The sequence below is a fragment of the Hemicordylus capensis genome, chromosome 13, assembly GCF_027244095.1.
Source record: "Hemicordylus capensis ecotype Gifberg chromosome 13, rHemCap1.1.pri, whole genome shotgun sequence".
NCBI lineage: Eukaryota > Metazoa > Chordata > Lepidosauria > Squamata > Cordylidae > Hemicordylus > Hemicordylus capensis.
Genome location: NC_069669.1, coordinates 4,671,245 through 4,691,717, shown reverse-complemented (window position 1 = coordinate 4,691,717; position 20,473 = coordinate 4,671,245). Strand labels below are relative to the sequence as shown.

At 49.9% G+C, this 20,473-nt stretch overlaps 1 protein-coding gene and 1 long non-coding RNA gene across 8 annotated transcripts in view; one reads left to right on the top strand and one right to left on the bottom strand.

Moving 5' to 3' along the window:
* The first annotated feature begins 299 nt into the window (after nucleotides 1–299).
* LOC128336823 (lipopolysaccharide-induced tumor necrosis factor-alpha factor homolog) lies at nucleotides 300–20,102 on the top strand. 7 transcript variants are annotated; one of them, XM_053277067.1, is made up of 5 exons: nucleotides 300–503; nucleotides 2,272–2,399; nucleotides 15,381–15,578; nucleotides 17,030–17,186; nucleotides 18,718–20,102. In XM_053277067.1, exons 3-5 carry the CDS (start codon nucleotides 15,383–15,385, stop codon nucleotides 18,824–18,826), a joined length of 462 nt encoding a protein of 153 aa, XP_053133042.1. In that variant the 5' UTR covers nucleotides 300–503; nucleotides 2,272–2,399; nucleotides 15,381–15,382; the 3' UTR covers nucleotides 18,827–20,102. The 7 variants fall into 7 exon arrangements, with proteins under 7 accessions (XP_053133042.1, XP_053133040.1, XP_053133045.1 ...); XM_053277065.1 differs by lacking the exon at nucleotides 2,272–2,399 and having other exon boundaries at nucleotides 303–503; XM_053277070.1 differs by lacking the exons at nucleotides 300–503; nucleotides 2,272–2,399 and adding an exon at nucleotides 1,178–1,263.
* The window catches only part of LOC128336824 (uncharacterized), a 31,379-nt gene continuing 17,779 nt past the window's right edge, over nucleotides 6,874–20,473 (bottom strand). The window contains exon 3 of the long non-coding RNA XR_008312106.1: nucleotides 6,874–7,952. This is a non-coding gene — a long non-coding RNA (uncharacterized LOC128336824). The remainder of the gene's footprint in view (nucleotides 7,953–20,473) is intronic.

The following is a 20,473-nucleotide window of genomic DNA, read 5'->3' as shown; positions in this document are numbered from 1 at the left end:
CAGTTAGCAGCAGGCTCCCAAATCACCTAGGCGCGCCTCTGCCAAAGGCCGTGCCCAAAGGCGACCTCGGGGCACAGCCAGAGTTTGCAAGCAGCTGCCGCTCTCCCTCCCGCCCCTGCTGTGCTGCCTTCCACCCTGGAAGCCCTTTCGGCTCCCCGCCACCTCCAGGGGTACAAGAGTCGTCGTCGAGGGCAGGCGCGCTGGGGGGGGGGCGCTCGCCCAACTCCGCCTCGTGGCCAGCTCCCCACCCCGCCCCTGGGCCGGACGGGCAAAGGTGCCGCCGACTCCTCCGCAGACCGCGCCCCCCGCCGCCGCCGCCGCCGCCTAGGAAGCGCTGCCGCGCACTCCCTGCCCTTGCCAGCCTGGCCCGGCCCCCTCCAGCCCCGGAGGCGGGCCGAGGCGGGGAAAAGCGCTTCTCCGACGGCGGAGCAGAAAGTCCAGCGCCCAGCACCGTCTCCAAGAAGCCCCCGGGTGAAAGTTGTGGCCCTCCTTCCCGCGCGCAGGTAAGAGCTGCCGAGGGGCGACCCTGCCCGCCCCGCGCCAGACTTTGGGGCGTCGCTTCTCCCCCCTCGACGGCCACCCCGCCTGCCAGTTTGCAACCCCCGCTGAAGCTCGTGGGGCCGGGACACGCTTACTGGGAGGCAGCCCGTTGTTGGGGGGCCCCGCGGTGGGGCGTGCTGGGGTTGGTTTTCCAGCAACGGGCGCGGGGTGGGGGGGGAGCTCCTCTCCTCCTTCGGAGGGGAAAGCGGGGTGTGTGTGTGTGTGTGGGGGGCTGCATCCCAAACCTTTCCATTAAGCCCCAAGAAGAATCTGGGAGGCTGAGGCTGGAAAGCAGTCGGGAGGGAGGGGGTGGAACTGGGCACCGGGCTTCTCACCCCCCCACCCCCCGCCATCTACCCAGACGCCGTTTCCGACTCCCCAGAAGGACGTGAGGAAGGCCCAGCCAGGCGCCTCACGGTGGGTGCTCTCCGGAGGTGGGTGCCCCAGACCCGGGCAAGCTGTGGGCCGGGAGCTGCCGGTCCCCCTCCAAGGCAAGCGCCCGCAGGTGGAGGCTTTCCGCCACTTCTCAAAAGCCACTCCCGCTTTCTTCTTCCGAAGAAGACAGGGCTGGGTTTCCGCCACCCTGCGGGCTTAAGTAGTTGGACTCGAAGGTTCCCCAAGATCTCGCAGGGCCTTGGGCTTGGCCGGAGGGTGAAGGTGCGCACACTCCCTTCCGGGGGGAGAGTCCAAGTGACAGCAGCACCTGCTGCGAACAAGCTCCAGGTGCGTCCAGGCCTGCCCCGCCCCCCCCCACACCTCTTGCTCCTCTGCACCTGGCCGGGGGGGCGGGGCCTTCCTCCAGGCAGGCCAGCCTGCAGCTGGGGTGGGGTCCGCTGCAGGGTGCCGGGCCTGGCCCACCAGATCTGGGCGTGCGGCCAGCCCCAGAGCTGCCGCCGTCGTGTGATCTTGTGGTGCAATCCTGCTGGCTCAAGATGGGCCCTGCCTTGCCTCACTGCCAGCCCTGGTGGAAAACATGAGATCACTACTGTCCTGACTGACGTGCATCATGAAAAAAGAGGACTTCTCAAGCCGCCGGTGATCCCAGAGGTCTCTGTTTTGTATTAGTTTGTGATTTATCGACTCTCTGGTCTTCATTAGCGGCCTTCTTTACAGCTTCCTAGAAAGGTGGACTACACATGGGCAGAAATGCACACCAGCAGGATTGCCCCAACCAGCCAGGAGTAGGTCAATAGCAATAGCAATAGCACTTACATTTATATACCGCTTTATAGCTGGAGCTCTCTAAGCGGTTTACAATGATTTAGCATATTGCCCCCAACATTCTGGTCAAGAGGGTTTTTGAGTAGTAATGTGATGCGGGTTCTGCTTCCCTGGAACTTCTGAGGTCCTGTTCTTGGAAGGCTACATGTCTGCCTAAATTGGGGTGAGATGGTCGTTGGTTGGGCTTATACATCTTAAGTAGGGTCCTCTCGCATCCCCGCCCAAACTGAGCACCACTGGTGTGAGAAATGCACTCTGCTTCTGGGGAACTCTCCTCTGGGGAAGAGTTCTGGGGAACTCTCCTCTTTTGTGTGTGTTTCTGGCATTGGACACAGGTCCCCTGAGGGTTGAGCTGTGGTGTTCAGAGATTGTCATTGGCACATTCCCATTCAGAGCCTGTGCGTCAGCTGAACAGCTCCAGCCACAGTCTAGCGTTGGAACAAGGGCCCTATTCCTTGGCCAATTGGAGCGGAACCTCCATGTGCAATGCTTTTGTCGCCATTTCTGCAGAAACAGGGAGGAAAGCACACACAGCTGGCAAGGAGACAGCTGGCAAGAGGTTCTCACATCTTGAGAAACAACATGTACTCTCAGACCTTCAAGGAAGCAGTCGTAGCATTTCCCGTCTATCCCTCTAGGTGAGGAGGGTTGGCTTTTTTGCAGAATTGTACGCAGTACTCCAGGTGTGGCCACACCATAGTTTTGTATAAGGGCATTATAATATTAGCCGTTTTATTTTCAATCCCCTTCCTAATGATCCCTTGTGTGTTGGGCTTCACTGCACCTTGGACTGGTTGGTTGTTGGTGTCAGGTGTTGACATGGCTTGTTTGGTTTTATTTCGACACTGCACTTGCTGGTTGAGACATTGTCTGGAGAAACAGCCCAAAGACACTCCCCATCCCCCTTTTACAAAGGAGGAGGGGAAAGTGTTTCCGAGGTGGGTGGTGAGAATGAATTTACTTGGGCTGACTAGGGGGAAAGCAGGTAGAGAAAAGGCTGAATAAAGTCTTCGTAGAACTTGGGGGTCGACAAGCTGTATAGTACCATCTTTGTACAGGGTGCTTGACAAAAGGGGAGAGGACAGGTCCCTGCCCCAAGGAGCTCACAATATAGGAATAGACTCAAGGGAGGCATAAAGGGAGGGAAGTGGAGGCTTGGCTGAACTTGGAATAACTGGGAACAGTTACCATATTTACCCAAATAAAAGAGGATTCTGAATGTAAAATGACCCCCTTTAAAAAACAAACAGGTTGTTCCTGTATTGACACAAAAGGAAGAGGAATCTGAATTTACAATTATCTCCCAACTACTAACATCAAAGAACTTGACAGGTGGAAAACCTAGTCTTGGATTCAGGTAACTACAGTATATGATTAGTCACCCAAGCTTTCAATTGTGAATTTTTATGTTATGTTGTAAACCTCCCAGAGATGTGAGTTTGGGTGGTATATTAACATACTAAATAAATAAATATTTCGCTTACATGTGGTTTGGTTGCAGTAGGGAACGGGGACAAATGTTACTGGGGGTGGGTTCAGGGCAGAGGTGGTTATACAATGCACAACTTAACTAGTGGAACTCACTGCCACAAGATGTGGTGACGACTCCTTACTTGGATAGCTCTCAAAAAGAATCTGATAAATTCACGGAGGAGAGGTCTCAACAGCTACTAGTTCAGACAGCTAAATGGAGCCTCCACGTTCAGGAGCAGTATGACTCAGAAAAACTGCTGCAGAGAGCGGCAAATGGCAAGGGAGGGTTATCCCCTTTATGGCCTTCCTGTTGGGCATCTGGCTGGCCTATGCCTGCTGAAAGCATTACGGGGAAGCTAAAATTAAAACTTAATCCTTCTCAAGCCAGTGTGAAACTTGGCCAGCTCCACCTGTCAGGATCTCCAGCAGGGCAGGGTTCCTGGTGTCGATTCCTGGTGTTGAAACTGTCCACACCCTTCTGGCTTCTTGACAGGCATGCTGTGGTGAGGCCTCCTGCTTGCTTGAGGTTAATGATCCATCCACTTATCTCCCGGAGGACTTGTAAACTAGTCCTTCCCCCTGCGTATTGCACTGCTGTCTGATTTTTATGGGGAAGGGTTATTTTATGGCTCCGCTCCAACGACTGCTGCCTCGTGATCCTCCTGACCTTGGATGGTTGACAGCAGTGGGGTTCTCTAACTGTGGTCTCTGATGAAAGCAGCAGAACAATCATAGGAACGTAGGAAGCTGCCATATACTGAGTCAGACCCTTGGTCTATCTAACTCAGTATTGTCTTCACAGATTGGCAGCGGCTTCTCCAAGGTTGCAGGCAGGAGTCTCTCTCAGCCCTATCTTGGAGATGCTGCCAGGGAGGGAACTTGGAACCTCGATGCTCTTCCCAGAGCAGCTCCATCCCCTGAGGGGAATCTCTTGCAGTGCTCACACATCAAGTCTCCCATTCATATGCAACCAGGGCGGACCCTGCTTAGCTAAGGGGACAAGTCATGCTGGCTACCACAAGACCAGCTCTCCTCAGCCAAGAACCTCTGTAATTCGCTTGATTTTGCAAAGTGGTCTTGTATTTGTGTGAGTCTTGTGCTTGGACTTGTTGAGCCAGGGGTGTGTGTGTGGGGGGGGGAGCGTATTAAGTGTTCTGTTGAGGCCTTAAGTCTGTGTGTGTGTGTGTGTGTGCGTGTGCGGGGGGGGGGCAGGAGTCTGAGAATCTCTGAGCTTCCCTGCTGTGTGGGGAAACAGTATTGCTGCTATACTCCTTATGTGTAATGTGTGATACTGTGGGATGTGAGGGTGCCGCCCCCCCCCACGCCGCCACCCTTAAGGAGCCCTCGGTGGCAACTTCCTTCCTGTCTATAGAAAGGTTCTTCTGCTCGTAAAAGGCGTCCTGTGGCTTCTGTGGCCTGCTTGAGTGCAGGGATGTCCATATAGCCTTTGGAGAGGAGAGCTGGGCTTGTGGTAGCAAGCATAACTTGTCCCCATAGCTAAGCAGGGTCCACCCTGGTTGCATATGAAAGCGAGACTTGATGTGTGAGCACTGAAAGATATTCCCCTTAAGGGATGGAGCCACTCTGGGAAGAGCAGAAGGTTCCAAGTTCCCTCCCTGGCAGCATCTCCAAGACAGGGCTGAGAGAGATTCCCGCCTGCAACCTTGGAGAAGCCACTGCCAGTCTGTGAAGACAGTACTGAGCTAGATAGACCAATGGTCTGACTCAGTATATGGCAGTTTCCTATGAGTGAAGTAGCAGGGATGTTTGTGGAGCCTTCGAGTGTGAAGTGGCAAATACCTGTAAGGCAACTTCCTTCCTTCCTTCCTCGCCACTGCTGCAGCAAACCCCCGCCGCGTTCTGAGTGCAAAGAGCCAAGCTTTTTGTGCATGCTCCTCCCTCTCTATCTTTCAAAAGGTGGCTCCTTGTGCAGCTGTCCCCTGCCACAAGGCTTTGCCAAAGTCTGCGATGGGAGATAAGAACATATCAGGAGCGCCTGGGGGGATCAGGCAACCAAATCGACCATCCTGTTTCTGTCAGCACGTGAGCCTCTGGAGAGCCCACCTACTGGCCATGAAGTCACTAACCCTCCTTTGCTGTTGCTCCACAGCATATGGTATTTAGAGATAGATTGCCCCTGAACATGCAGGTTCCCTTTAATTATCAGGACTAATAGCCTCTCCTCCATGAACTTGTCTAAGCCACATTTAAGGTAATCTCAGCTAACATCCATTACCACATCTTGTGTTGGTGAGCTCCACAAATTAATTCCACATTGTGTGAAAGAGGACTTTTCTTTGGTCTGTCCGGAATCTGCTGCTCATTGACTGATCCCTGGTTCTAGCGCCGTGGGAGAGGGAGAAAAAGGAATTAATTTAAGTGCATTAGCCCCAAATCTGTTGTCATCTTTTAGAGGGGATAATTGGTGTGTGTAGTTCAAGACAACTTTCAAAAAGTTAAAAGTGCTGCAGGTCAGTTACTGCAGGCTTTAGTAATTCTTCTTTGGATCTAGAAGCCACCCCAAAAACTTAGGGGCCAGACAGTGGGCACTTGACAAAATTACTGGAGGGACAAGGGGAAAATTGTGGAGGGGCGAGGGGAAGAAGGTAAATCCTCTTCTCTTTGTCCCCTTTACCTAGAACAGGGCTGCTGGGACAAAGATACCATTAAATAACTCTGCCTCTGAATATCCTAGCCCCAGTAACTTAAATGTTAGGTGCCATGGCTCCCCGGCACCTGGGATTTGTCAAGCCCTGGCTTACTAGGCAAAGTTTTGTGTTTGTGGTTGTTTGTTTTTAGTTCTGCCACTGAGGTTGACTTTAAATGGGATCTCTTGTTTAAGTTTTAAGAATTCCTAGCACAGACTACAAGGGATTTCAAAATGTCCTCCTCAAATTTTCTGTCTTGCAACTTAGTCGAGTTCTTCTCATGCAGGTATGGAAATGGCTTTGGTGTAGTGGTTAGAGTACTGGACTAGGACCGGGGAGACCCGAGTTCAAATCCCCCTTCAGCCATGAGACTAGCTGGGTGACTCTGGGCCAGTCACTTCTCTCTCAGCCTGACCTACTTCACAGGGTTGTTGTGAAAGAGAAACTTAAGTATGTAGTACACTGCTCTGGGCTCCTTGGAGGAAGAGCGGGATATAAATGTAATAATAATAATCCTAATCTGCTGAGATCTTGAGAGCGAGAAGAGGGAGTGAAAGGGGAAATCCCAGAACTTCCCTGCAAGTGGGTGCAGCATCATCGGCCTTGGATATTACCTTGTTGGGACAAGGCCAGAGAGATCTATTTGCTCGTACTCTTTCCCTGTTGGGTCAAATGCTTGTCTGGGCAGCCTCTCCAACTACACAGGAACCCAGGAATAATTCTGGATGCTTCCCCCCCTCTTTTTCTAGAGGGAAAGAAGTCCTAGCTCAGCAGACTCCTGAGCATAATAGAGGGTTGGGCATCTGACCAGACTTAAAGTATTTGCTCAGCTGATTGGCCAAATATTGGCGAAACATTGAGATATTTATCAGGCGGTATATAAATATGATAGATAAATATATTAGAACAGCAAAAAAGGTGTGGTTGATAGGTCTGATACTTATGCTAATTACAAAAACAAGTTAGCTGCTACAGTGAGACTTCCTTTTAAAGAGTTTTTTTAATGAGTGTTAGGTAATGTTAGGTAAAGGTTCTATAAAGGTGAATGGTGCACTGGAGATTTGTTGTTTTGACACAATTGACCAGCATCCTACTACTACCAGTATAATCCTTCAAAGTTAGACAGAAGTGGAACATATCGTGTGTCTAGCAAACTATTCAAGTTGTGGGAATGTCTACCAAAATGTGACCATAAAGTGGGGCCATAGTCTGAGTGGGTGGGCAGGTGCTGGCTGTTTGTCCTGACCCTTTGCTTCCAGGCATGTAATGCATGGCCATCTTTGACCCTTGGTTGCTAGGCATGCAAATAGGTTTGAGATGAAGGTGCCGATTGGTGTAACAGCTGCTGATTTCAAAAGGTACTGATGGATCCCCGAAATGCAGATATTCTCATTCCATGGGGGAAATGACCTGGGGGAAGACTCTTACTTTAGGTGGAAAACAGTTTAGAAAACCTGAAATCTATTAACCTTCCTTTCCCACTTCATCAAAAGCTGCCATGAAGCTTAGGTGTAAGCTGGACAAAAAGGTAAACTCATTGCTGTGTGAAAAGGGGGAGGCATTGGATGGCGTGGGTACTAGCCATGTGACCAGACGGCTGGGGAAGCCCACAGGCAAGAGCTGATGAGGGATTATCCAAGGAGTGATCCTACTGAGGGAGGGCGTCAGCGGCTTTCTTTTGTGTTGTGGGACTCGTGCGTATCTAAATCTGGCCACTTTCAGAATTGTTTGTACAACCAGAAACTGTGCACAAGAAGTTCAGGAAAGACACAGGGTGGGGGAGGAAGTGCTGATAACAAAGGTAACTAAATTAATTGTGTTCCAGCAGCTGTTGAAGCTGAGGTTGAGAACTAGCAGCTGACCCAGGTCTGCAGACTTAGTTTGTGGCAGCGGCGTGAATGGGGAAATCCTGACTCTCTCTCTCTCTCTCTCTCTCGCCTCTTAACTGTGATGCTCAGCCAGCCTTCCGACAGTTGCCAAGTTCGCTGCCAGATCCCAAGCAGGCACTTAAGGCTGCTCTTGCCACGGTTCTTCCTCGTTGCCATCTAGACGGGTCCTTGGGCCGCCGACCTGCAATGAAAGCAGAGTCTGCAACACTTGCCGGTATTTCTAAGATGCCCCGTCTCAAGGGCAGCCATGATCTGAAGGAAACACCAGTGGTCTGCTTGTTATGGGACTGTTCTCCAGTTCAAAAACTTCCAAAAGCAGTTTTTGTCCCCTGCTAACTGAGCAAAGAGGCACCTTTTGACAAAGTGGTGATTCTCTTTATTTAGCAGCGGGAGAGCAACTGGCCCTCTCCGTCCCCAGCACAGCAACTCTACTGTGGCTGTGGCTGGCGTCTGCCTTCTGTTTCTTTTGTGAGCCCTTTGGGGATAGGGAGCCCCGTATATTTATATTTATATAAATATAAATATTGATAAATATTAATAAAATTTAAATATGTATATTTAATAATATACATATTATATAAATATATAAAAGTGTGTGTGTGTGTGTGTGTGTGTGTGTGTGTGTGTGTGTGTATGTAAACTGCTTTGGGGACTTTTGTTGAAAGTCTTATATTTAATAAGGCTTAAATATAGTCTTATTTGTATTAAAAGTTCACAGGTGGCCTACCCATCTTCCATTTGTTCTGCTGGCAGCTGCTTTCAAAACTTTGTCTGGGGAGAGGTTGGAAGAAGCTTTCTTGGCCAACACCCTTGTCTTGAGACTGGAAGGATCTTGCATCTGCTCCAGATGGAACGGAGCGAGAAACCCCAGGAGTTCTTTGCATGGTTTCGTCTCTTGCTCCTCGGCTGGACCATTTGTATCAGGTGTCCCCAGTCCTAAATCTCTAGATGTTGTTGGATGACTAGAATTGGAGGCCATTGTGGCTGGGGATTGTGGGGGTTGTAATGGCGCAGCGGGGAAATGACTTGATTAGCAAGCCAGAGGTTGCCGGTTCGAATCCCGGCTGGTGTGTTTCCCAGACTATGGGAAACACCTATATCGGGCATCAGCGATATAGGAAGATTCTAGAACAGGGATTCTCAAACTTGGGTCCTCAGGTGTTATTGGACTTCAGCTCCCATAATCCCCAGCCTCAGTGGCCTTTGGTTGGGGATTATGGGAGCTGAAGTCCAATAACACCTGAGGACCCAAGTTTGAGAATCCCTGTTCTAGAAGATGGCATCATCTCACACTGCGCGGGAGATGGCAGTGGTAACCCCCTCCTGTATTCTACCAAGAAAACCACTGGGCTCTGTGGTCGCCAGGACACCAACTCGACGGTGCACTTCACTTTTACCCTGACAACATCTAGAACTGAGTTGCTCGTGCATACGCTTCATAAGTATGCCAGGTTGGGAATCTGCATTGCATAATTTCCATTTCTAGAATGTGTGCTTTTGTGAAATCAGTCTCTGAGCTGTTTGTTCTCTGTAGTGAGGCAAAGGAACATCCACTTCCTCTTGCTTTGGGGAACTGAGTCATGCTGGCTGATACCAGGAACAGTCTGTAGCTTTCCTGATTCTTGGGGCTCTGTCTCAAACCCCTGATTGCAGCTGCCACACCGAGGCTGCAATGGCATGGGACCTCCCTCGTGACTGTGTGTAGGGAGATGCACGTTTTGCAATGTGGGAGTAAATCTTTCTCCTTCGGACGCAGGTCAGCTATGCTGTTGCAGATGCCAAAGACCTCGGCTTTAATAAGGGCTTGCATGCTGCTAGTTCTGGATTCTGTAGCTAGCTCTTTAAACAGAGAACCCAAATTCTCAAACCTGTTGTTGACCATGCAAGTGTAGCAAATCTAAGCTTTCAACGTTCTGGTGCAGTGAGCTATTCGTAGAAGGGGCACGGAGACTGAAGCCCCCCTCCCTCTGAAAACATTATCCAAGCACCCTCGGGTGAGCTGCCATCTTGGTGATGGTGGGTGCTTGCCCTTGAAGCAAATCCTCACAACCAGAGCTCCAGGGTTCCACAGTTAGGTTTGTCATGTTTGTCTTGATGAGCATCCCACCTGGCCTACTTGCGTCTCACAAATGGCCCAGTCAAGGAGCAAGAGGCAAAACCATTCAGAGACCGACAGGGGTTTGCCTCTCTCTTCCATCTGGAGCCGATGCAAGATCTTTCCATTCTTGAGACAAGGGAGTGGGCCAAGAAAGTTTTTGAAAGCAGTTGCCAGGAGAACAGATTAAAGACAAGGTAGGCCATCTTGGAACATGCAAGCTTTTGAACTGGAGAACAGTCCCATGACAAGCAGACCATTGGTGTTTCCTTCAGATGGCTGCCCTTGAGACGGGGCATCTTAGAAATACAGGCAAGTGCTGCTGACTCTGCTTTCATTGCAGGTCGGCAGCCCGAAGACCCATCCAGACGGCAACGAGGAAGAGCCGTGGCAAGAGCAGCCTTAAGTGTCTGCTTGGGATCTGGCAGCTACTCTGTTGGAAGGGTGGCTGAGCATCACAGTTAAGAGGCGAGAGTCGGGAATTCCCCATTCACGCCTCTGCCACAAGCTAAGTCTGTGGTCTTGGTCAAGCTGCTAGTCCTCAACTTCTGGCAAGCCTTAGTGGGCGGGGGGAGAGCAGAGAATTGTCCCTGGTTCTGTGCTAGGTTTTGAAGGCAGTGCAGGAGTTTGGGGGCAAGACCCCATTCCTTTAGAGCCCGGGTTTCCAACCTTGGGTCCCCAGATGATGTTGGAGTTGCCCTCCAACCACATAGGGAGGCTCAGGGTTTGGAGGGGGGAGCAGGGTTCTTGGCAACCCCAAGTTTGAGTAAGTTGTGAGATCTAAGAAGCTGACTCCTCTACCCACATCCTTCCCGCCTACAGAATACATGGCTCTCCGTGTGGGGTTTCCGTAGCTGTTGCTCTGCCAGGCACTGGCTTTTCCTGGCTTGGCTGCCTGAGATCCTTTAACTGAAGACTAAATTTGGGACTTCCTTAGTGTAAGTAGGTCCTCCAGCTCAGAGCTGTCGACCTTTCTGTACCTCTGAAGCTGCCATACCGAGTCAGTACCAGACTAGATGGACCAAGGGTTAGTCTTCTCTGACTGGCAGCAGCTCTCCAAAGCTTCAGGCAGCGAGGGTATTTGTTCTCAATTTTGCTGCTGGATATTCTTTTAACTGGAGATGCTAGCAGTCGAAACCAGGATCTTCTGCCTATGCAAAGCCCGTCTCCTGCTCTACCACTGAACTTCTTTCCCAGTAACCCGTGTGCCTTCACTATGGTGGTCCTGCACTCTCTTGTGACACAGCCTGTCTTTCATTCCTCTGGTGCAAATGCTGCAGCTTGAAAGCAACAGGAACAATATGAAAAGTCACTTGTGCCTTGTTCCAGCAGAATTCCCCCCTCAATACTGGAAGGCATTTGGGACAGAATTGCTTTGTCTATTTATTTATTTTTTGCTCCAAGCTGATCTCCAGTGTTGTTAAAACAAAGATTACTTCTGTTTATCATTCTGAGACTCACACAGGAGACAGGAGTGCGTTTCTGGAAGGCTGTTGTGATGCTGCCTGGCTTCCGTTGGAAGGAGGGCCGCTGCAGACACATGGGGTCTTTGGGGGATTTGGCTTATTTACCCAAAGATGCAGACAGAGCCTTGGATGGATGTTGGGAAAGCAGCAGATCAGGGCTTAAAAATATCCCCACTCTCTTGTCCATCACAGCTTGCCTTCTTTCAGGGACTCCCATGTCCATGGCAAGGGAAGTGTGGGGGGTGGAGTGGGGGGACAGAGAGAAGTGGGTCAGATAATCTTGCCCCTTGACATGAGCAACTGAAAGACTGCGAATGAAATCATCTTCTCCCCCCGCCAGAATACAATCAAAGCCAGTAGCAAAATCTCCTCTGGGTCTGGGAGGAGAGCTGGTCTTGGGGTAGCAAGCATGAATTGTCCCCTCTGCGAAGCAGGTTTGCATTTGGATGGGAGACTATATGTGAACACTGGAAGATATTCCCCTTAGGAGATGGGGCTGCTCTGGGAAGAGGGTCTTCCTGCTTGCAGGCAGAAGGTTCCAAGTTCCCTCCCTGGCAGCATCTCCAGGATAGGGCTGAGAGAGACTCCTGCCTGCAACCTTGGAGAAGCCACTACCGGTCTGTGTAGAGAACACTGAGCTAGATGGACCAAGGGTCTGACAAAGTAGAAGGTAGTTTTCTATGTTCCTTCTCACCCATCAGCCAGTGATTAAACTGCTGCCATTTTGTCTTGAGTTTACTATTATTTTTATACTGCTTCCCAATGAGAACTTTCTCAAGGCAACTTACATAGAAAAAGAATAATGAGGAGATAGATAGTTCCCGGTCCCCAACGGGCTCATCGTCTTCAAAGAAACGCCTGGTAACCGCCCCTGGAAGGATGCTGAGCTGAACAAGAACAGTTCTCCCCTGCTAAAAATAATCACCACTTTGAAAGGCGCCTCTCTGCCTAGTTAGCAGGGGTTATGCAAACTTGGTAAGATTTAGATGCCCTGAATAGACTAGGTCTGATTTAGCACATTAGACTTGTATTTAGTAAACAATCCTTTTACAGAAGTGCACAGTGGTAGTTCTGCATGCTATATAAACCTCTCAGAAGCTTTTTCCAGTAGCCAGAAATGTTAGAACTGAAATCTTTCTAGAAAAATAATTCAGTAAAAGTGCACTTAATGCAGTTTTAAATGTGTTCAAAACATAGTTGCCAATAGTTGAATAGTAGCAAATATTTAAAGACATGGCAGCCTCATCGCCTGCACTTCTCTGGCACTGTGTTGACATTTAAGATCCAAAATGACAGCACTGAAAACTGTTAACATACTAATTTTAGAATACTTGAAGAACTTGCACTGATACATGTATATATAGCCATATATGTATAGCCATACATAATTGCCAGGAATAGTCACATGACAGAGATTCATTGCAATACCCCCCTTTGATTGTTTTGTTGAAACTACATATTTTCAGAAATGAAAAACTTGGCAGTAGAAAATTTTCCATTACAGTTATCTTTCCATGGAAAATTTCCCAATCTGCATTACTTCACTTGGTGACTCACAGCTGCATGTGTGAATTGACGCAATTTAAAAACTACTGTGTCATGAGGTGATCCGGGTGACTCGTCGTTCTATCTGTGAGAGCCCCTTCTTGCGACAAAAGTCCTGATTCATGGGGTTGACATGCCTGTCAGTTGGCTTTCCCATTATCAGATACTTCATGAAGTTGGGAATATCACAGCATAGGTGGCAGCTCACCTCTTAAAGTTTAGCAATTGTAGTTGACCCTGGTGTTCAGGATGGGAACCCAAGAGAAGAGCTGGGCAGGGGAACCATTCATGCCCTTGGACTTGTGGTAGCAAGCATGAATTCTTCCCCTTTGCTAAACAGGGTCCACCCTGGTTTGCATTTGAACGGGAGACTACATGTGTGAGCACTGTGAGAAATTCCCCTCAGGGGATGGGGCAGCTCTGGGAAGAGCACCTGCTTGCTTACAGGCAGAAGGTTCCAGGTTCCAGGTTCCCTCCCAAGATAGGGCTGAGAGAGACTCCGGTCTGCAACCTTGGGAAAGCTGCTGCCAGTCTGTGTTGACAGTACTGAGCTAGATGGACCGGTGGTCTGATTCAGTATAAAGCAGCTTCCTAGGCCTCTCCCCGCCAAAAGCTGTAATTCATTGCTATATCTTAAAATACGAAATTCATTGTTTCACAAAAACAGTTTATTTATTTATTCGATTTCTATACTGCCCTTCCAAAAATGGCTCAGGGTGGTTTACACAGAGAAATAATAAATAAATAAGATGGATCCCTGTCCCCAAAGGGCTCACAATCTAAAAGAAATATAAGATAGACACCAGCAACAGTCACTGGAGGTACTGTGATGGGGGTGGATCGGGCCAGTTACTCTCCCCCTGCTCAATAAAGAGAATCACCACGTTAAAAGGTGCCTCTTTGCCATGTTAGCAGGGGTTTAGTTTCTGTTTGCAATGGGTGTGTGTGTGTATATATAATACATTAAGCAAACAATATACAATAGAATACATTAAGCAAACAAGCTGTACATATAACTTTCCCACCACCACCCGCCATCAACAGAGGTTGGACAATAACCTGATCTAATATTGCACCACTGTTTGGTCGCCTGGGCAAATCTCCTGTGACTGTTCAAATGCTCAAATCCCCCAGTGCCGCCACCCCCCCCCCATCATGATGCTCTAGCCATCAGGCAAGGTTGGATGTGGCTGGCTAAACGGGTGGCCCGTTTTTGAAGGGTGCCTCCAGCTGCCTCTCTGAGCAGGGCCAGCTGAGATTGGCTGCATGTATTTGAAGAGGAAACCCTGCAAGAGGCAGCTGGAATATCCCAGATGAGATCTCACCACAAACCATCTCATAAGAAGTGCCGAGAAGTTGCAGAAGCATCCTCCTTGCTCTCTGTTCAGTTCAGTCTCTACCCCAGCCTGGTTCAGTGCCAAGGTGGGAGGGGGAAACCTCTTTCCTCTCCCTGCAAGATCAGGAGGTTGTCTGCGACCAGCTTGGAAAGTGGTGAAACGCGTAAAGCTCAATGGGTTATGTTCAGAGAGCTCCGTTGTGTTTATTTAAATGCATATAAACACACCCTTGGGTGTGGGTGGCTTCTGTTGCATTGCCACGGACCAGCAATGTTTTGGATTTCTGTCCTTGGTCGCACTGGCCTTGGACTAAAAGGTTGCTGCAAGACTGCTGAAGGTTTTCTTTTCCCTCTTCTCAATGGGGGAAGATGCATGTACCCTGTTTCCCCGAAAGTAAGACCTAGCAGTAATTTCTGATGTACCTCTAATTGCCCTAGTGCATTTTTGGGGGCTAAAATTAATATAAGACACTGTCTTATTTTCGGGGAAACACGGTAGACAGAACTGACTGGTTTTTGCATGTGGATGGTTATAAGTGTGTGTGGTTTTGCAACATACTGAGGTCATTCACACAACTGAAAACTGTGTTCTACCTGGGGTTGGGAGCTGTGTGTGCTCCCTATTTTCAGTTGTATGGAAGCAAGGTACGAGGAAAACCTGGGCAGAAGTGATTGTGTGGAAGCAAGGTAGGAGGAAAAGCTCCCCAGGTCTTCCTCCTACCTTACTTCCACACAACCAAACATTGGGAGCACAAACAACTCTCAATCCCAGGTAGAACACCGTTTTTCGGTTGTGGGAATGACCTTAGTATCTACTATTTAAAAGTAGCATTTTGAGAGCAAAGAACTACCCACCCACCCCCGCTTTGCCTGTTGACATAATTTCTCCCCAGTCCTTGCACATACTGGTGTGCTTCCTGCAAAGTGGAAAGAGAACGTGCATGCAAACTTAGAGTAATAGATTTCCACAAAATGACAACTTCAGGTGTGTGGGACGACAGTTCCTCTGACCCCCTTGGTCGGCCACCCCTCTTTACTAGGGTGGCTGTAAGAACATCCTTTCCCAAAGAGCATCCTTTTCTCAAAGGGCCTGCTTCTTCCCTTGCAATCTGCAAGAATATGGCCCTTCTTCTCTGCCTCCTAATAGTGTCTCTCTCTCTCTCCTAGAAATGTCTGCTCCTCCAACAGCCCCCAACTTCGCAGCCGCCCCACCACCTTCCTATGAAGAAACAGCAAAGTTCAACCAGCCTGCTCCATATCCCTACCCATACCCTGCCCCAGGGAATGGTGCTGGACCTGCAATGAAAGAGGGGCAAATTCCTCCATATCCTCAACATCCTGGGGCAATGCCCGGGCCTGCTCCAGGTAAGCCTGCGAACTGCTAGCCAATAAGAATGTAGGAAGCTGCCTTCTACTGAGTCAGACCGTTGTTCTGTCAAGCTCAGGATTGCTTTCCCAGACTGGCAACAGCTTCTCCAAGGTTACAGGCAGAGGTATCTCCTTGCCCTATCTAGATGCCAGGGAGGGAACTCGGAATCTTTTGCCTGTAAGCATACAGGTGCTCTTCCCAGAGCAGCCCCATCCCCTAAGGGGAATAACCTACAGTGCTGCTAACCAGGGCAGACCCTGCTTAGTCCAGGGGACAATTCATGCTTGCTACTCACCTTAAGTGGCGCAGCAGGGAAATGCTTGACTAACAAGCAGAAGGTTGCCAGTTAGAATCCCGGCTGGTATGTTTCCTAGACTATGGGAAACACCTATATCAGGCAGCAGCAATATAGGAAGATGCTGAAAGGCTTCTTCTCACACTGCGTGGGAGGAGGCAATGGGAAACCCCTCCTGTATCTTACCAAAGAAAAACCACAGGGCTCTGTGGGTGCCTGGAAGCAAAATCAACCTGACAGCACACTTTACTTTTACTTTACTACAAGACCAGCTCTCCTCCCTAGACTTGTTCCTAGACTTGTCATATCCTCCAGAGAGGAGAGAGTTGGCACAGAGGAAGCGTAGCCTGCAAGCCAACCGCTTGGATTCCTACAGTGGGCTGTCTAAACACTAAGCAGGATTTTCTCTATAGGATTCTTAATGGAGTGATACGCTGGGGGTTTCCCAGCCGTGGATTCTCAGAAGCTCTTGGACTACGATTCCATTTTCAGCTTTTGGCCACTGTGGTTGGGGATTTTGTTTATTTGCTTAACATATTTATATGCCACCCAAAACTCACATCTCAGAGTGATTTCCAATTAAACAAGCATTAAAACATTAAAACCATCTCAAACTTAAAAATGTTTACTTATGTAAGTCTAACTTAAAAGTCCTGAATGAACAAATTAAAATGTTGTTGGAGATGGGGAGGCTCTTGGAACACATTCCAAAGCCTTGGGGTGGCAACAGAGAAAGCCCGTTCCTGAGGAGCCACCAGATGAGCTGGTTACAACTGAAGACGGACCTCCCCAGATTATTTCAATAGGTGCTGAGGCTCATAACAAAGAGGAGGATGGTGGGAATTTTAACCAAACATTTGGAGACCCAGGGTGGGAACCCCTGTAGTCTGCGATTAGCCGTGGTCAGAACGGAACCTCCATGTTCAGAGGCAGTCTACCTCTGAATACCAGCTGCTAGGGACAAATGGGGAAAGGTGATTTTTTTGCCTTCCTGTTACACGCCAGAATTCATGTTGGCCATCGCCTCGGGCTTGCTTCTCTCACACACAAAATGGGGGCTTTTGCAAGGAACTCCGAGCATCTCCAAGGAAAGCTGGGCTCTGTTGAGATGGGAGCCTGACCCTCTCCCTCTTCTGCCTCCTCTTCGCCCAGTTACGGTCCAGGCAGTCTACGTCCAGAGCCCGGTGCTTTTCCATGACCGTCCTGTGCAGATGTGCTGCCCTTCCTGCAACAAGACGATTGTGACCCGCGTGTCCTTCAATGCAGGCGCCCTGGCCTGGCTGTCTTGTGGAGGCCTCTTCCTGCTGGGGTAAGTCAGTGGGCTGAGCTGGAGAGCTTCAAGCTTTGCCCGGAGGCCCTCTTCTGAAGGACGTGTCCCGCGAGAGGGGTGGGTGTGGCCTGGGCGGTGAGCAGAAAGGGGGATGTGTATTGGGCACACTCCCCCAGAGACTCAAACTTGTGTGGAGTGGGTTGGTTAATGTTAATTGGAGAAGCTTCAGGAATTTGATGGGGAGAGTGAAGAACTTAATATTCTTCCTCTCAAGCGGACACCAACTGTGCAGAGAAACCTCTGCCTTGCCGTGCGATCTGATCTGTCCTCCTACTCAAGGTAGCCTCATTCAGAAGCTGTTTTGGCTGTTTAGCAGCTCCGTGCAACTATTTAAAGGCTGGTTTTTGCCTCGGATGTCTCGGTGGTCCAGGAATATAGGAAGCTGCCATATACCGTGTCAGACCATCAGTCAATCTAGCTCAGTGTTGTCTGCACAATACTAGCAGCAGCTTCTCCAAGGTTGCATGCAGGGGTCTTTCTCAGTCTGTCTTGGAGATGCTGAGGAGGGAACCTGGACACTTCTGCATGCATGCAAGCATGCAGGTACTCTTCCCTGAGTGGCCTCATCCCCTAATGGGAAAATCTTGCAGCACTCATACACGTAGTTTCCCATTCAAATGCAAACCAGGGTGGACCCTGCTTAGCAACGGGGACAATGCCTGCTTGCTGCCACAAGAGCAGCTCTCATCTGTAACTAAGGCTGCCAAAGACTCCCCGCTCCCAGACCTCCAGCTTGGCTGCAGAGGTCCTCCATTGCTTTCTGGTCCTCCATTGGCAGAAATTTGGCTGCCAGCGAGAGCGGGATCCTCTTTGATGGTGCTGGGAGATCTGACTGCTCTTTCCTCTTGACACCTCTCGTGCTTAGCTGATCAGCCTGCCTGTGTTGTGAAATCAACACGTGGGGCCCTGCACTCTGCCCCACTGCCATCGGTGTTGGGGGTGGAGAATCCAGTCTTTCAGTAGCAAGCGTGAATTGTCCTCTGTGCTAAGCAGGGCCTGGTCCGCCCTAGTTTGCATTTGGCTGGGTGCCTACATGTGAGCACTGTCTGCTGTCAGATGTTCCCCTTAGAGGATGATGGGGCCAGAGCTCAGCCCCAGACAATCGGCTTTGCACGCAGAAGGTCCCAGGTTCACTCCCCAGCAGCGTCTCCAGGAAGGCTTGGGAAAGACTTGGAGCCGGCAGTATTCCCTGTAACAGGAGATCCCAGATGCTGCTCCCAAGATTCTCGGCTGCAGTGGCCTGTGGTTGGGAATGCTGGGAGTTGCAGTCAGCAACCGCTGGGATTACCTGTGACAGGGAACACTGCCTGCCAGTCAGGGTCGACAACACTCACCTCGCTGAACCAATGGTCTGATCCAGTGTAAGGCAGCTTCCAATGAGAAGAGACCGCGCTGCTTCTTCCAGGGAGTTACACTGGGCTCCATCGCTCAGTCACTGACAGTTCAGACGAACGTGTCTCGTTCTACAGCTCTGAGCTGAATATATTGCTTTGCTTCTGTTCTCCTGCAGGTGCTGGCTAGGCTGCTGCCTCATCCCCTTCTGTGTGGATTCTTTGCAGGATGCAGACCACTATTGCCCCAACTGCAACGCTCTTCTCGGCACCTACAAGCGCCTCTGAGGGGGTGTGGTCCAAGAAGGGGGTCCAGGATCTTCGGGAGCCCTTCTGAAGATGGTTGTCTAGGAAAACTTGTACCACTCACTGGCTTTTCTGTCTTCATGTTCATGCTTATTCTGTCCTGCAAAGACGACCCTGAGCCACTCTGACTTGCTTTGCAGGCCAGTGAGGGGAAGAACCAGTACAGAACCGAAACCCTCCACCCTATTGGTGCCAGTCTCCAGTATGGTCTCTGCGCTGAAATCCACATGCAATGTCTGGCTTTCAGATAACTTCTAAGGAGCCTGCCGTCCTTAGCTGTACTGCAGAGGCGAGACACCCCAGAGCACCTAGAGCAAGTGGTCTGGAGCAAGAGCGTCTGGAGACCACCATAAAAATCGTAGTTTCTGTTGGAGCTTTGGGTACCACACAGAATTGCTAAGAGATCTTGAAGCTTTTCTGTGCTGCCAAGAAGGAAATCTGTGAAAACAGCTCCCTGCTGCACAGGCCAAGAGTCTGTTGTTTTTTTTAATGACCCAAGTGATTTTTGTTATGTTTGAGCCAAAGTGTGTGTAAGGTTGCTTCTCGCTGCTTAAATTCTACCCAAAGGCTGGGATCTTTCCGCTGTCTTATCCAGTCTGGCTGTTCAAAAGCCAATGGTTCTGATGTGGCATTTCTCATCCATAGGGTGAGAGCACTTCCTGCGGAGGCCCCCATGGGGATCAAAATGAGCGATCAGCTGACAGATGCCATGACCATTGAGAGCCGATTCCTAGTTAGGGATATTTAACGGCAGTATTTCCATCTCACCCCAGTGACACAACTGGACAGGGCAATTCTTGTTTGCAGCCCCTCCCACCAGATGCCAAATGAGGGCCTTTGCAGTGACCTCCCGCACCCCCGACTTGACTACCTAGTCATGGCAGTCTTGGTCAGGTGCTTGAGGAAATGTCCACCCTGAACTAAAAGCAGGGTTTGTGGGGAGCGGGCAGAAGGTGGCCGAAGGCTGCCTGCACAGCCTGGAGGGGGGGCATAGTAGATTTCATTTTGAACCTGACACACCTTCTTAAGATGACAGCGATGCACATGTGGATCTTGGCAAAATCTCTCTAGAAAGGGGGATTTGCTCCAGATTGGCCTGGAGAGAAACGTGAACTGTTGAAGCCTTTTTAATGTTCAGAAAATGCATGCCAAAACTTTGCAATAACCGGACAGCTGTGTGTTTTCTTTACAACCTCTTGAATAAATTTATGCATCTTGTTAAGAAAACACAAAAGTAAATGTGTCTGTTTTCACTTTCTGAGCTTGGTGTCTGTTGTGTTTGGAGATCTGTGTGTGATTTCCCACTTCCTGCTGCATCTCTTTAGGAAGAGGCTCCTAACTCTGCTTTCTAGCCACCAATGCCTGGTGCATCCCCCTTATGGGACTTCAGATATGCTCCTTCCAGGGCTATCCAGTCTTAGCTTTGCATGGTTACTTCCACACCTCTGTGGCTGTTTTGGGACACTGTGGGTGGTGTGTAGCTAGTGCAACATGGTTGGGGCAGGAGTTCGCCGACACCCCACTACTTCCCCTACACCTTTTCTTGCACTTGGTGGGGAAAGGCCCTACTATAGTGTAAACATGGGATCAATACCTTGTTTTTTCTTTAAAAAGGTGGGGATGGGGCTG

Excerpts from the sequence above, each read along its gene's own strand:
- LOC128336823 (XM_053277064.1), top strand. The coding sequence starts at position 7,958 with ATGAAAGCAGAGTCTGCAACACTTGCCG. Across the intron at positions 7,986-15,380 it reads AGAGTCTGCAACACTTGCCG|AAATGTCTGCTCCTCCAACA; the intron begins GTATTTCTAAGA and ends TCTCTCTCCTAG. Across the intron at positions 17,187-18,717 it reads GGAGGCCTCTTCCTGCTGGG|GTGCTGGCTAGGCTGCTGCC; the intron begins GTAAGTCAGTGG and ends GTTCTCCTGCAG.